This window comes from Punica granatum, chromosome 2 (assembly GCF_007655135.1).
Source record: "Punica granatum isolate Tunisia-2019 chromosome 2, ASM765513v2, whole genome shotgun sequence".
Taxonomy (NCBI): Eukaryota; Viridiplantae; Streptophyta; class Magnoliopsida; order Myrtales; family Lythraceae; genus Punica; species Punica granatum.
In genome coordinates this window covers 39,070,853-39,084,339 of record NC_045128.1, presented here as the reverse complement: position 1 = coordinate 39,084,339, position 13,487 = coordinate 39,070,853, and the positions used below count along the sequence as shown (strand labels likewise).

The 13,487-nt window shown below is 37.0% G+C and overlaps 2 protein-coding genes across 2 annotated transcripts; one reads left to right on the top strand and one right to left on the bottom strand.

The window, feature by feature from the left end:
• The first annotated feature begins 2,413 nt into the window (after nt 1–2,413).
• LOC116197217 (tropinone reductase-like 1) lies at nt 2,414–3,736 on the top strand. Its single transcript, XM_031527289.1, has 2 exons — nt 2,414–2,629; nt 2,807–3,736. Exons 1-2 carry the CDS (start codon nt 2,601–2,603, stop codon nt 3,615–3,617), a joined length of 840 nt encoding a protein of 279 aa, XP_031383149.1. The 5' UTR covers nt 2,414–2,600; the 3' UTR covers nt 3,618–3,736.
• A 2,950-nt stretch (nt 3,737–6,686) lies between these two features.
• On the bottom strand, nt 6,687–9,203 carry LOC116197254 (GDSL esterase/lipase At4g10955-like). The gene is made up of 3 exons (XM_031527336.1): nt 8,585–9,203; nt 8,163–8,298; nt 6,687–7,974 (listed from the first exon to the last, which is right to left on the bottom strand). The coding sequence occupies exons 2-3, from the start codon at nt 8,222–8,224 to the stop codon at nt 6,951–6,953; spliced, it is 1,086 nt and encodes a 361-aa protein (XP_031383196.1). The 5' UTR covers nt 8,225–8,298; nt 8,585–9,203; the 3' UTR covers nt 6,687–6,950.
• Between the last annotated feature and the right edge of the window lie 4,284 nt (nt 9,204–13,487).

Below are 13,487 nucleotides of genomic sequence, written 5' to 3'. Positions count from 1 at the left end.
GTTTTGAGTCATCGGGATTGGTCAATTGTACCAGAACATGTATATCGCGAGGGAACATGTGTGCGGATTGGTCGGTGAATTATTCGCTAACTCTTCCTTTGGGAGTTCATATGATGAATAGCTACCGTCATGGATTTGATCTTGTTCTGTTTGGGGATGTAACAAGGTTCACCATGTCTCGACTTTGTATTACATAATTTTTATTTTAATACAATTGGGCGTCTGCTTCCCCCAAAAAAAAAAAAAGTTAACGTAACATTCAATGTTATGGCTGACTCGGAACTCCAAGCAATTGAACTTGAATTATATATACTGTTAACTGCTCCTCAATCGAACGGGTCTAGGGGTGGCCGGCAGTAATCTGCCCGGTGTTAGTTCACCACTATATTTGCGTCTGCGTTAGTCAAATTTGATGAGGAGTACGATCAGATAGCTAGATATATTAATTATCTATGTAATTGTGTACGTAATCGCGACTAACGCCGAAGAAAAATGATGAATACTTATTTATGTGGTAGCTAAAGTTATATATAAATTAGTGAGAGTTTGAGCTGGCACATTTAACTGTCTAATAAAAAGGGCGTAGCATGGACAATATAGATGTACGTTGAGTTCGGTACAGCAAACTTTAGCCTAATAATAATAAGTGCTCAATGCAATAGTCTCGATTTTGATTTAGAATTAACAAGCAATAAAATCAGTTCTTTACTGGTGGGACTTTTCATATTTTTTCATATATTTTTAATTTCTAAAAATTGAACCTACAAGCGTCCTCCATCGTTAAAATATATATATATATATATGTAGATGAATGTATTTTTTTTTCCGAGTTTACAAAATATTTACCAAACCCAAAGTTTGATACCAGAGAGTTTATAATTGATCAAGCACCTTAAAAATGGTTAGGTGCCACACGGTGACCCTCCCCGATTTGAGTAATGATGAACAATTTGCTTTTCTTGCTCTGAAACTATTTATGAAAATATATGGTCTTTCCTGGATATATTGCATATCTGGGTTTGCGTATGAAAGCCCATCTATAATAAGTACACTTTCTCAATTGGTGCCATGGGACATGTGATCCTGATAAAAGCCACCGTCGATATCAAATAAAAAATACATCGATTGCACATGTTCGCTTGCCCTATCTATCAACCGTAAATCAACAAAGTATCGTACTACATAAATTAGTAACATTTTTTTTTCTGGAAGTAATAATTCATATGAAAACCAAGCATCATATGTAATTACTAATTTCATAAGGAGAGGGGAAATTCTTAGGCCTATTTACTTTTAAAAAATGATCCTCCATTTTCATCTCTGGTTTTCTACTCTTTTTCCAAATTTGTTTCTCCATAGAAAAAAAAAGTATAAAAACATGTTTACTAATGTTAAATTAGAAAATTCTTTGCTCTGAGAAAAACTGAGAAATATTCTTAACAAATAAAAACTTTTACATAATAAATTTTAACCTTAATTATGTATAATAAGTTGCTCTTATAGTTATTAATATATAAACTCACCTCTGGATCGACAAAAATCAATAAGTTCTTCAAGCAAGTTTGATTGTGATGGACGAAAAAAAGAGTTTCAGGAAAAAGACAAAAAAAAATGTTGACAATTTTAAAGTAAAATATATGAGATACTCATATATTTTTAGAAGTTTTGAATTCAATTTATAAATAAAAAAGCAAATAAATACAGAAATGGAAACAATTAACTAATGGAAAAATGGATTATTGATTTTGGGATTATCCGTGCTCATTTATTAACTGTTAGGATTTCTGTTTTATTTTATTACACCCATGACCCTGCTTTATAATCGAAAAATGCTTTCTAATTTATGTACAATTTTGAATAATGGAGAAGGAAATTTTTCTAGAATTATTTTTTATTTTTATATAAATAAACATATTATTCTTGTAATTCTTGACTTTATGAAAAAATTTACAGGAAAAATGAAAAATTCTCGAGAAGTAAACAATCTCTTAATTTGTTTGTGAATAAATAATACTTGATTTGAGAATGGTGTTAGCATAGTTGTACATGTCCTTACTTAAGAATAAAAAAAGTTTCAGATTAAATTGTCGTCAATGGAACTTTTCGTATCTTTTTATTTAACTTTACTGTTTCTTGTATTAAATTCTCTATTTTGTGTGTGTGTGGATCTAGTATCCGGATGATCAATTGACCCCGACTAATCCCGTTTAAGTTAGGTCGATATATTAATAGTTAAAATTCTCTCGGTATAAATTTTATCCATTTAGAAGATTCAAACATAAGACCTTATTTGAGAGAATAAATATCGAATCACTTGAACTAACTCACATTGATTTCTTGTATTAGATTCTTACTACTATATATGTGTGCGCGCGCGCCCTCCTCAAACCATACTCTAATTAACCACAAATTATTATGTGGAGTCGTCTCTCCAAAAGTCCAAATTACAGGAACACAAAAAATAAATATTTAAAAATAAAAAAAGCAGCAAGTCCACTGTGCTGGTACTACTGAATACTGATCTATATATAAATGCAAGATCAGAGAAGTAAAAATTATTATATTAAATCCAGCAACATACAGTGCAATATCACATAAGCATGGCTTCTTTCCAGACAACACATCGAAGGTGCGTACGTTGTTTATCATTTATTTCATTTAACTCAATAATTTTATCATATATCGGCACTAGCATCGGTTCATATGATTAACGTGGCCTCGCATATGTGTGCGTGTCATATATATCTATACAATTACTTTTTTTATTAGAGCATGCATATCTATACATGTATGCGTATTATACCAGATTGGAAAGCAAGGTGGTAATCATCACCGGCGGGGCGAGCGGTATTGGGGCTAGCTCGGCCACCTTGTTCTGGGAGCATGGTGCTTTCGTGGTGATTGCAGATATCCGCGATGAACTAGGACAGGCCCTCGTTGGCAAGCTCGGTAAGAGGGCCTCATACGTCCACTGTGATGTGTCGAAGGAGGGAGATATCTCCAGCCTTGTGGACACGACAGTTGCTAAGCATGGGAAGCTCGACGTCATGTACAACAATGCCGGTGTCGTCGACCGCCCTTGGAGCAGCATCCTGGAGTCGATCAAGGCTGACATGGACCGGGTCGTAGGAGTCAACCTCTATGGGGCTTTCTATGGGGCAAAGCACGCGGCGAGGGTCATGGTCCCTCGGCGTGGCGGCTGCATACTGTTCACCACCAGTTCCTGCACAGCAATCTCCGGGTTTGCCAGCCACCCTTACATGGCCTCCAAGTGCGCCATCGTCGGCATGGCGAAGAGCCTGGCAGGTGAGCTTGGACAGCATGGTATAAGAGTCAACTGCATCTCCCCGCATGCCGTCGCGGGGACTCGGATCAGTTCGGAGATGAAGGGACTCGAAGGGATGCCTGCAGAGGCGTCCAAGGAAGCGTTGGGTGAGATGGGCAACTTGAAGGGCCAGGTTCTCGAGCCAGAGAGCATCGCACAGGCTGCTCTGTTCCTGGCAAGCGACGAGGCCAATTACGTGAGCGGGCTCAACCTCTTGGTGGATGGAGGGTTCAGTGTGGTCAATCCTTCCTTGATGATAGCAGCCATGGGCATGGGTCATCCTCGACAGTGAAGATATGATTGAACAATAAACTAATCTCCTCTAGTACTTCTATTTCATATTTGTAAGTGCGAATCCGGAGGACTTCGAATGCAATCCGATACAGCAATGCATGTGTCGTTGGGTCTCCATGTCTCGAGTCTCCATTTATATAGACATTTTGAACTTTCCGATTCTAATTGACAAACTAGTGAATATAAAATGCTATATACATATATGTATGTGTTCATATATGTTAAACATTTAGTTATACGGATACTATTATCTTTATATATACTATTAGATGGATTATAATTTATTATCTTGAAGTTAATTTTTATTTAATTAAATAATTTTTATTTAATCAAAGAAATATTTCTTAGTTTAGATATATATATATATATATATTAAATACTATCATTTTTTATTATTTATATATATTTTAAATAGATGCATTTCTTGTAAAATAGAAATTTTTAATTCTAATTATAAAGTAAACTAATATATCATCTTTACACTTTTAATCATAGTAACATTCTTATAAATTTTGAAAATATAATTTGACTTTATGTTTGCACTTAATTTTCCTTGCAATGCACAAGTTATTGCCTAGTTAATATAAAAAGATCAGGCAAAGAAGAGAATTTTTTATAGATGAAAGGGGGAAAGAATGGCGACCCAAAAATTAATTAAGGTTGGCTTAGAAGCCTACATTGCACGGTTGCAAGTAATACGTATGTTAAGAGTTTAATTATGCATTAAGTTCTATTATAAATATATATTTTTTGAAATATTTGTTTATTATTTCTTTGCATTAAGTAAACAGTCCAGTCTGCAAATACTATTGGGCTCTACCTAACGACGACGACCCAAATTAACACACTGATATCCCTATTACTCAATGGGGCCTAAAGTGAGGTCCATTAGCACGCCCAAATCAACTCATGTTATAAGATAAGCTGAAGATTGGGCTTTACAATATGGATTGGGGTCAAATTCTTCCCGATTCATCGCGAAATCCTGGTGTTGATTTATTGGGGTCAAATTCTTGAAGCTCGTTGAAGGAAGCACTTCACGACCAGGATAAAGTCGACATCCGAGCGGAAGTCAGTCAGGATAATCTTTTCAAGCTCAACGTCAGGATGCTTAAAAATACTCTCCTACTTGTGACAGAGCCACCACACACAAGGGAAAAGCCTGAACCACAAGTGTGCAATCATATACTAAGTCGAACAATAATCTCTCTAAAGAAAGGGCTGTCGTTGAACAGCACAAGCTCTTACTTATCAACCGAAGGGCTTGGATCGGATCCCCACAAATGAGATGAGATCCCTATTCTTTTGTTTCTTCTGCATATTACTTTTTTTTTTCATCGTAAGAATGACAGTGAGTCTTGTATAATAAAATAAAAATTATAATAATTAATAAAGAGGCACGGTAGTCCCACTAGGTATCGAACTTAGAACATCTTAGTTATCAGACGAGGACGTGCGCTACTGCATATTACTTTTTTAGACTTTTATTTCAGTTTTTTTCCTAACAAAAATTTATGGTTGTAAATATATAGAGCGGATTTTGAGGTCCATGAGTGTATTATAAATAAATAGAAATTCTAATAATTAATAATGAGTACAAGTAATCCCACAATAAGCATCATTGAACATGAGATTTCTTGGTTATCAAGTGAAAGTGTGCATTACTGCGCGACATTCTCTTTGATTATGCCAAAATTTGGGCTTCTTCTTCACTTTTAGTCGAGAGATGATCAAGGGGGGGGACAAAATTGATCAGATAAAAGGAAAAAGATAATAGAAAATGGCAGAATTAAAAAAATGGGGGAAAAAATCAAATGAACTTGTTAAGTTTCGAAGCCACTGATGACTAGTATAGTAACCGCTTGACTAGATTATCATTGTCGCTATTCACTTATTCATTAGTAACATTTTTTGCCCCTGACATATTTTTGCCACAAATTAGCTCCAAACGTTGGCATTCTGTCTAACATTTATACCATTCCATAACGGAAAAGTGACGGAAAACATAATGTCGTTTATAAATTTTCCGTCACGGAAGTTAACAGAATGGTATAAATGTTAGACGGAATGCCAACATTTGGGGCTAATTGGTGACAAAAATATGTCATGGGCAAAAACGGTTGCTAATGAATAAGTGGATGGCGACAGTGGTAGTCCACTCTAACGGCTTCGCTATAGAATTTTTGCTACAACTCAACTTCATGTGTGCAAGGGAATGATTCGCATTCACTGACCATGATGATGTGATCGATTGGGAACATCTGCTTACTTTGATCAATCAAGTGATATCACTACTAGAAATTCAATTTTCCAACTATCCAACATATTACGGTGAGAAATCCTGTCGGAAACAATTTCCCGTTGACAGTTCTACCTGCCCAATTAAATCGTCGGCAAGGGAGGAATCAGGACTAATGGTGTGTTTGTTTCAACTTAATTAAATAAATGGTTAAAAGTTAGTTACAAGTTAGTTGTAAGAGAAAATGAACGTGAGAAAAAGAGAAAGATGAGAGATAGTGATCATTAAGCAAAAAACTACTTAATGAAATAAGTAGAAAATTTTTACTCAATGAAATAAGTCATTATTTACTTATTAGTACTTTTTATTTCTCACAAGATTATTCTCATCATTATTCATTTATTTCCTTTCTATACATTTCTTTCATTAACTAATTAATACTTAATTTATCAAACATAACGCGAGTCTAATTAATTACCTCTTCTCTTTGGAAGGGCAGCGCCATTTTCAGCGCCTTTATATCCACAGGGACAAGACTCATCATTTGCTGTTCCATGCTTGGTAATTTTAGAATTTATTATATTTTTTTGCAACTTTTATTTTAAGTTAATATTTTTTTTCATTTGTTTTTCATGTTTTCAGTTTTTATTTTATTAAAATTATGGAACTAATTCTACCGGAAATAATAACAACAGTTATTCTAGTGTATACCGTGTATTGCCATTAAGTATGACTCGTAATCAAATAATATAGTTTGCAAAATTAGTGGAGTTTAATCAATTAATGTTAGAAATTCCCTTAGCATAAATGTGTTTGTGGTGGCTTAGATTAGCCAAAGCTGGGCTACACAGACCACTGTATTATTATCAATGAACATTTAGAAAGCACTAAACCCCCAAATTACATATATATTAAAATGGCAAAGGAAGGCTCTTGACAAATAACCTATGTACCTAATTCAGGATGATACTATTTCATTCCATACCGCATCGATTGGAATGATAACTTGAAATATACGATACCAGCTAGGACTTGCAACGCTGGCCATTTCATATAGTTTATATATACTAATAACCCCCAACAAACACAACATTAGCTTAGTGAATGACTCGACGATTGGCACCGGGTCCAGGGATGCCACCAGTGCTTAAGTTTATGAGCATCGATAGGACCAGCTTTTTTATCCGTATTAACGATTAGATGTGCAGAAGGGAGGATATCCTCCGGTTCAAAATCCCACCCCAGTTCCAGTGCACCAGAGACCAGAGATTTGTAGGAATTCTGAGTCGCGATGTTCTCCAACTTCCCGAGTCCATTAGATTTCATAAACTTTCGCCGCTCAAAGTACCTGATGTAGCCGGAACAGATAGGGTCGGATGGGCTCACAAGAATGTGTGGGAACCACTTGGACAGGGCCATGAAACTACTGTCGCGCACTGGTCGGCCACGGAAAAACTTGACTAAATAGGCAACTCCGACCTTTGTGATGCTGTTAACAGTGTCGAATGCACGGCTGAAATCAGGGCTGATGCAGTACTCAATCGGTATGGATATGAATGGTGAGTTGAATAGGTATGTCTCAAGGATGAAATCTGACCTTGCCATCTCCTTCCCAATGAGCATTGCGCACGCTGAACCTAAAGAATGCCCAGCCAAACAGATTCTTGATGGTCCAAAAGTATTAATGATTTCCCAGACCTTCTCCTTCGCGACCTTAAAGCGGGAGCTGTTGTGGAGGTGGTGGAAAAGGCACATGAAATCATCCTTGAAGTCTCTCATTGTGGTATTTGTGGACTGCACCAAGGCAGTGACTGTATTACTCGTCGGAATCGGGATTGTGCCCCTAAAGGCAACGACATAGCTGGGAGGACAATTCTGAACCTGCAAGCTATTAACAGTCCCACCGCAATCTGTTGATTTGAATTTGTAGATGGCACCAATTATCATGGAACCGGCATCATCTTTGATCTCGCTCTCTAGCTCGAAACTGAAGGACTTCCACCAAAGTGGGGCTAATGCAAGATGGTCGCGTCGGCCCTTTACCCGATCTTTTTCCATGACACTTACTCCTTTCACTAAACTTGCCATGACCGCTCTTCTTTGATATGGATCACACCTGTCATATATACAAGCATGGATCATTACTAGATCGAGTTATAATAAGTACGTAGAAATGCTTGGCATGCATGGCAATTAATATTTACGACGTTAGAAACATTAATTGTTATAAACCGTTGCTAATGCGCAAATGAACTTATCTGGATACGCATGCTGCAGTATATTTGTCATATAACAGTAACATACCAGCGAAGAGAACGGATATGAAAGGGTCCTGCGACATAGAAATCATCATTCCCGGGTGCCATCTATTACTACTATTGTGTACTGTCTATGCCCTGCCGCCTTCTCTTTCTGAGAGCTGGTTGAAGGATTGTTCGGACTGAAATGAACGAAATTGTATGACGTTAAGGATGAGATTAAACGGAAAAAAAAAATGTAGAAAGAAGGTGAAAAGTATAACGGAAAGTTAAGATGGCACGCAAACTATTCGAGTTCGGTTCGGTGAAAGTTCAAGTTCGACTCAATCTTATCGAACTCGAGCCGAGCCGAACAGTCTCATGAGAATTTCAAATTTTCAGCATTTGCGACATCAAGTGATTTTTACTTAACTTATTAAGTATTTGTTCTAATAAATATTGAAATTTTTAAGTCCAGACAAATACAACCTTACTCTCAATCTCCTTCACTTCGTCTTCTTCAAGGCGTGCTGCATAGCCATTGATGCTTTTGGTGTAGGAGTAGAAGATGGAGTCCTCTGCCGGAGGAGGAGGAGGAGGGGGAGGGAGAGGAGGACCTGGAGGAGGACCATTTTAACTGAGCAAAGGGGGCGAATTACGGAGGAGGAAGAGGAGGAAGAGCATTTTTAATGGAGCAAAGGGAGCAAAGGGGGCAAATTACGGAGGAGGAGGTGGAGGAGCTTTATAATGGAGAGGAGTTGTGGGGGGGTGGGGGGTTGGGGTTGGACTCATTTGGTCTCATTAGGTCTCATTTTGTCTGTGTTTTTTTCTCTTTTTTTTTGGGGTAGATTCTGTGCTCTTTCTTTTTCTTTTTTAGTTGTGTTAAAAAAGCCCATTTGTCTGGTTTTGTCTTTAAAGAAATGTAGAGAGGAGAGTAATGGATAATCTTCTCTATTAGTCTTGTTGTCAAAAAAGACAAGAACCCCATGTCTTTGTTTGCAATAAGTGTTCCTCTGGTGAAGTCTGTCTGACAAGCTGGAATAGAACCGGGAGACAATGAAGGGGATGGATGAAATTATAAGGTTCAAAATGTATCAGAGAGTGGGCAATGGCAATTCATCATCCCATAGGCTTTGCAAACTGCAATTGCAGTCGAAGTTTATGAGTGCATTTGATTTCAGAGTTACAATAACTTTGATTTTAATTTTGATTTTGATTGTGGAAAAGGACAAATGAGATGATATTATAAATTTGACTTGAAAAACGTGTGTTTTTGTTGTGTAATGGGTAGAGTTAAAATCAAAATCATGATTCTAAATCAAACTCTGAAACCAAACGGGCCCTATAGCTTTGTGCGGTTTGTTCAAACTCGACCTACCTATTTACGGGGATAATTAATATGAATCATACATACTACTACTAGTTATAGATTCTCGGTATCGGATAGCACAAGCTAAGAAGTATCATAATTATTCACCCAAAAAAGAAGTATCATGCACAATTGACGTATACTTATATTAAGATCATATATATATCATGTGATTCGGTATTATGATGCATTCTAACAGATTTTGTACTTAAGAAATTCACGAGGAGTAGAAGCCACGGGGTTTAGTAGGGCAAGGCAGCATCAGAAGCTAGCTATTAGCATGAAGACCGCAAATCATTGATAGCACAATCATCTTATTCGATGCTATATGTAAGTCTTCACTTGTCTCGGTAATCAGAGTATTAAAAGACCATGGAAATTGGAAATAAAATATCATTCCAACTCTTATCCAAAAAAATATCATTCCAACTTCCTATTTTTCTTTTTTCTTTTTTTCAAGAAGATAACATGCACCCAGCTTAGGTATATCTACCACAAGAATTACCAACAAAAATCCACAGAGCATTCAGGTCTATTTCTAAGATATATAATGCATTCTGATTCATTCGAAATTTTTCGAAGTAAACTTGTAGAGCTCGGGGTCCGTTTGGTAGTAAACAATCTCTCCGGTGTCGCTGACGTAGTGGCCTTGCCTGAGGCTCCGGAGAAGGTTCTTGATCAAGTGGAAGGGAATCAAACCCGATTTAGTCGGTCCTCGGTAGTACTTTCCTAGCACATGCGCGCTTTGCCTCCTCGGTCTGCACATACAAAACATTGACCGGTCGATCCAATCAATGAAAAGATCTCGGTCATAGGCATCAAGTTGATAATATGTGGAAGAATGTGAGGATAAATAATTACCGCTTCGACCAAGTGGTAATGCGGGATCTGAGGGAAAAGATGGTGAAAATTCCGTAATCAAAACCTTTTAATTAATTTCAGCATAGAGTATACTCAACACACATAAAAATCGTAACAAGGATCAAAATAATGTGTCGTCGTAGGCCCAACACTTTGGTTGTTGAGATCGATCCAGCTTGATACTTGTGACCAATAAATATGCTAGGTCTTTGATGAGGAACTCCAATCCCACATTGGAGAGAGATATGGGTCTTAGCCTCTTTATAAGAGCAAGATACACCCGTTTCTCCCAAGAGGCGTCTTTTAAGGGCAAAACCGTGAGAGTCGAGCGTAAAGCGGACAATAACAATCTCACATTTGAGAGAGACAAGGGTCTTGGCATCTTTATAAGAGTAATATACACCCATTTCTCCCGAGAGGTGCCTTTTAAGGGCAAAACTGTACGGATCGAGCCTCTCCTCTCTCGAGGACTGTGATGAGGAAACCCCAATCCCATATTAGAGAGCCAAGAATGTCTTAATTTAAAAATATATATCTTATTTGAATTGATTGCATAATTAATCATATGATGACTGGCATAATTTTCAGCAAATGTTGACAAAAAGAAGACATGCATATACATTCAAGGTGGAGCAGAAAATAGCACGTCCTTGATCGCATATGATTACATTTATATATACATATGTATATAATAATTTAAAGAGCAAAAAGACAACGACCTACCTATCGGCATTACTATTAGTTAGTTCTTCAATCAAGTGGAAAAACCTTTTAAATAATTCCAGCATAGAATATTCTTAACACGCATAAAATCATAACAAGGCTCAAAATAATGTGTCGTCGTAGGCCCAACACTTTGGTTGTTAGGATCGATCCTGCTTGATACTTGTGACCAATAAATATGCTAGGTCTTTGATGAGGAATTCCACTCCCATATTGGAGACAGACATGAGTCTTGATCTCTTTATAAGAGCAAGATACACCCCCTTTATCTCAAGAGGCATCTTTTAAGGGCAAAACCATGCAAGGTGAGCCCAAAGCGGACAATACTAATATCACATTAGAGAGAGATAAGGGTCTTGACATTTTTATAAGAGCAACATGCACTCATTTCCCTAGAGAGTCGCCTTTTAGTCAACGAGTTTGCTTGGCTGCTGAGATAGAGATAGGGGTCTTGGCATTTTTATAAGAGCAACATGCACTCATTTCCCTCGAGAGTCACCTTTTAGTCAACGAATTTGCTTGGCTGCTGCCTTACGTTGCTTCTCCATCTTCTCATTCATAAAAAAGGGGAAAAAAAATGGTTTTCCATCTCCTCCTCCTCCCCCTTCATTCATAAAAGAATGATTTTTTATTAGTAGGAGAGTTGACAACTGTATTAATAAAAAGGGGATTTTTTTTTTATTTTTTTGGTGGGGAGGTTGGTGGGGGGTGGGGTGGTGGGGGGATGAGATGTCCGAAAAATCCGAAAAGCGAGTAAAATAAAAGGAAATGTCCGAAATAAGAGATTTGATGTCCCAAGGCGCATGACGGGGATTTGACGTGGCTTCAACCAGGATTAGTGCATCACTTTCAACCCAAATCTTCGTCCAACCTCTATCTAAGGCTACAGAAATCGCAGCTAGGACAGCCTAAGCTTCAGCTTGTAGCGGAGAGAGAGCTTCAGTTTTGGAGTGCCATGACATGACGATGCTAACATATGCTGACCGTGCCACCCCCGCAAGGCTAGACCTCGAAAAGCTCCATGCAGCATTAGTAGAAATTTGCATCCAGTCCAAATCTGGAGGCTTGGGGGGTAACGGAGTGAAGTAGCCAGTTAAGTTCTGGTTTTTTTGCTTGTTCCCATAATATTTGAGTGCTCCTCAAAGATTTTCAGTACCTGTTGCAGCATTTGGGTAGGATCAGCTCTCTTGCCTGCAAACAAATATTCATTTCTTAGTTTCCAAAGCTGATATAAAACAATAGCACCATAAAGAGAGAAGGCAATTTTGTCCATGCGATTTCTCATAATGGTAACAGTTTATAACTTAATTTTCCTTGTGATGCACAAGTTATTGCCTGGTTATTATAAAAAAGATCAGGCAAAGAAGAGAATTTTTTATAGACGAAAGAGGGAAAGAATGGCGACCCAACAACTAGTTAAGGTTGACCTAGAAGTCTACATTGCACGGTTGCAAGTAATACGTATGTTAAGAGTTTGATTATGCATTAAATCCTATTATGAAATAGAACTTAATTGGAGAAGAATATATGGCATTGTTTGGCAAATGAAATTTTTTTTTAATTCTACTCCACTTTAACTGCGTTTATCTTTAATTCAACAGTACAATTATTATTTTTTTCTCTTTTTCTTCAAAATTTTTTTTATCTTAACTACCATTCAATTCAATTTTTAATATTAAATTCTCTCAAATATTAATTACTTTTTCCACAATTTAATAAAATAATCATGACTTTTTCTTAACTATTCATTACTTTTTCTCACATTTTCTCGTAATTCAATAACACAATCATTACAATTCTAAATAAATATAATTATTTATAATTTGAATGGAGCGGAGCGAAGTAGAGATAAAAAAAATATAAATATTTGTTTATTATTTCTTTCCATTAAGTAAACAGTCCAGGCTGCAAATACTATTGGGCTCTACCTAATGACGACGGCCCAAATTAACTTTGGGCTACATTGATATCCCTATTACTCAATGGGGCCTAAAGTGAGGTCCATTAGCACGCCCAAATCAACTCATGTTATAAGATAAGCTGACGATTGGGCTTTACAACTCTGCATCCTCGAGATGCATTCTTCCCGATTCATCGCGAAATCCCGGCGTTGATTTATTGGGATTCTCGAATCTCATTGAAGGAACAGCACACGCTCTCACTTTCAACCGAAGGGCTTGGATCGGATCCCCACATATGAAATGAGATCCCCATTCTTTTGTTTCCTCTGCATATTACTTTTTTTTTTCTTTTTCAATCATAAAGAAGGTTGCGAATTTTGTAAAATAAAAATTCTAATAATTAATAAAAGAATACGGTAGTCTCACTGGATATTGAACTTTGAACTTCTTGATTACCAGACGAGGATGTAAGACACTTCATATTACTTTTTTAGACTTTTATTTCAGTTTGTTTTCCTAACAAAAAATTATAGTTGCA

Excerpts from the sequence above, each read along its gene's own strand:
- LOC116197217 (XM_031527289.1), top strand. The coding sequence starts at position 2,601 with ATGGCTTCTTTCCAGACAACACATCGAAG. Across the intron at positions 2,630-2,806 it reads TTCCAGACAACACATCGAAG|ATTGGAAAGCAAGGTGGTAA; the intron begins GTGCGTACGTTG and ends GTATTATACCAG.
- LOC116197254 (XM_031527336.1), bottom strand. The coding sequence starts at position 8,224 with ATGGCACCCGGGAATGATGATTTCTATGTCGCAGGACCCTTTCATATC. Across the intron at positions 7,975-8,162 it reads CATATCCGTTCTCTTCGCTG|GTGTGATCCATATCAAAGAA; the intron begins GTATGTTACTGT and ends TATATATGACAG.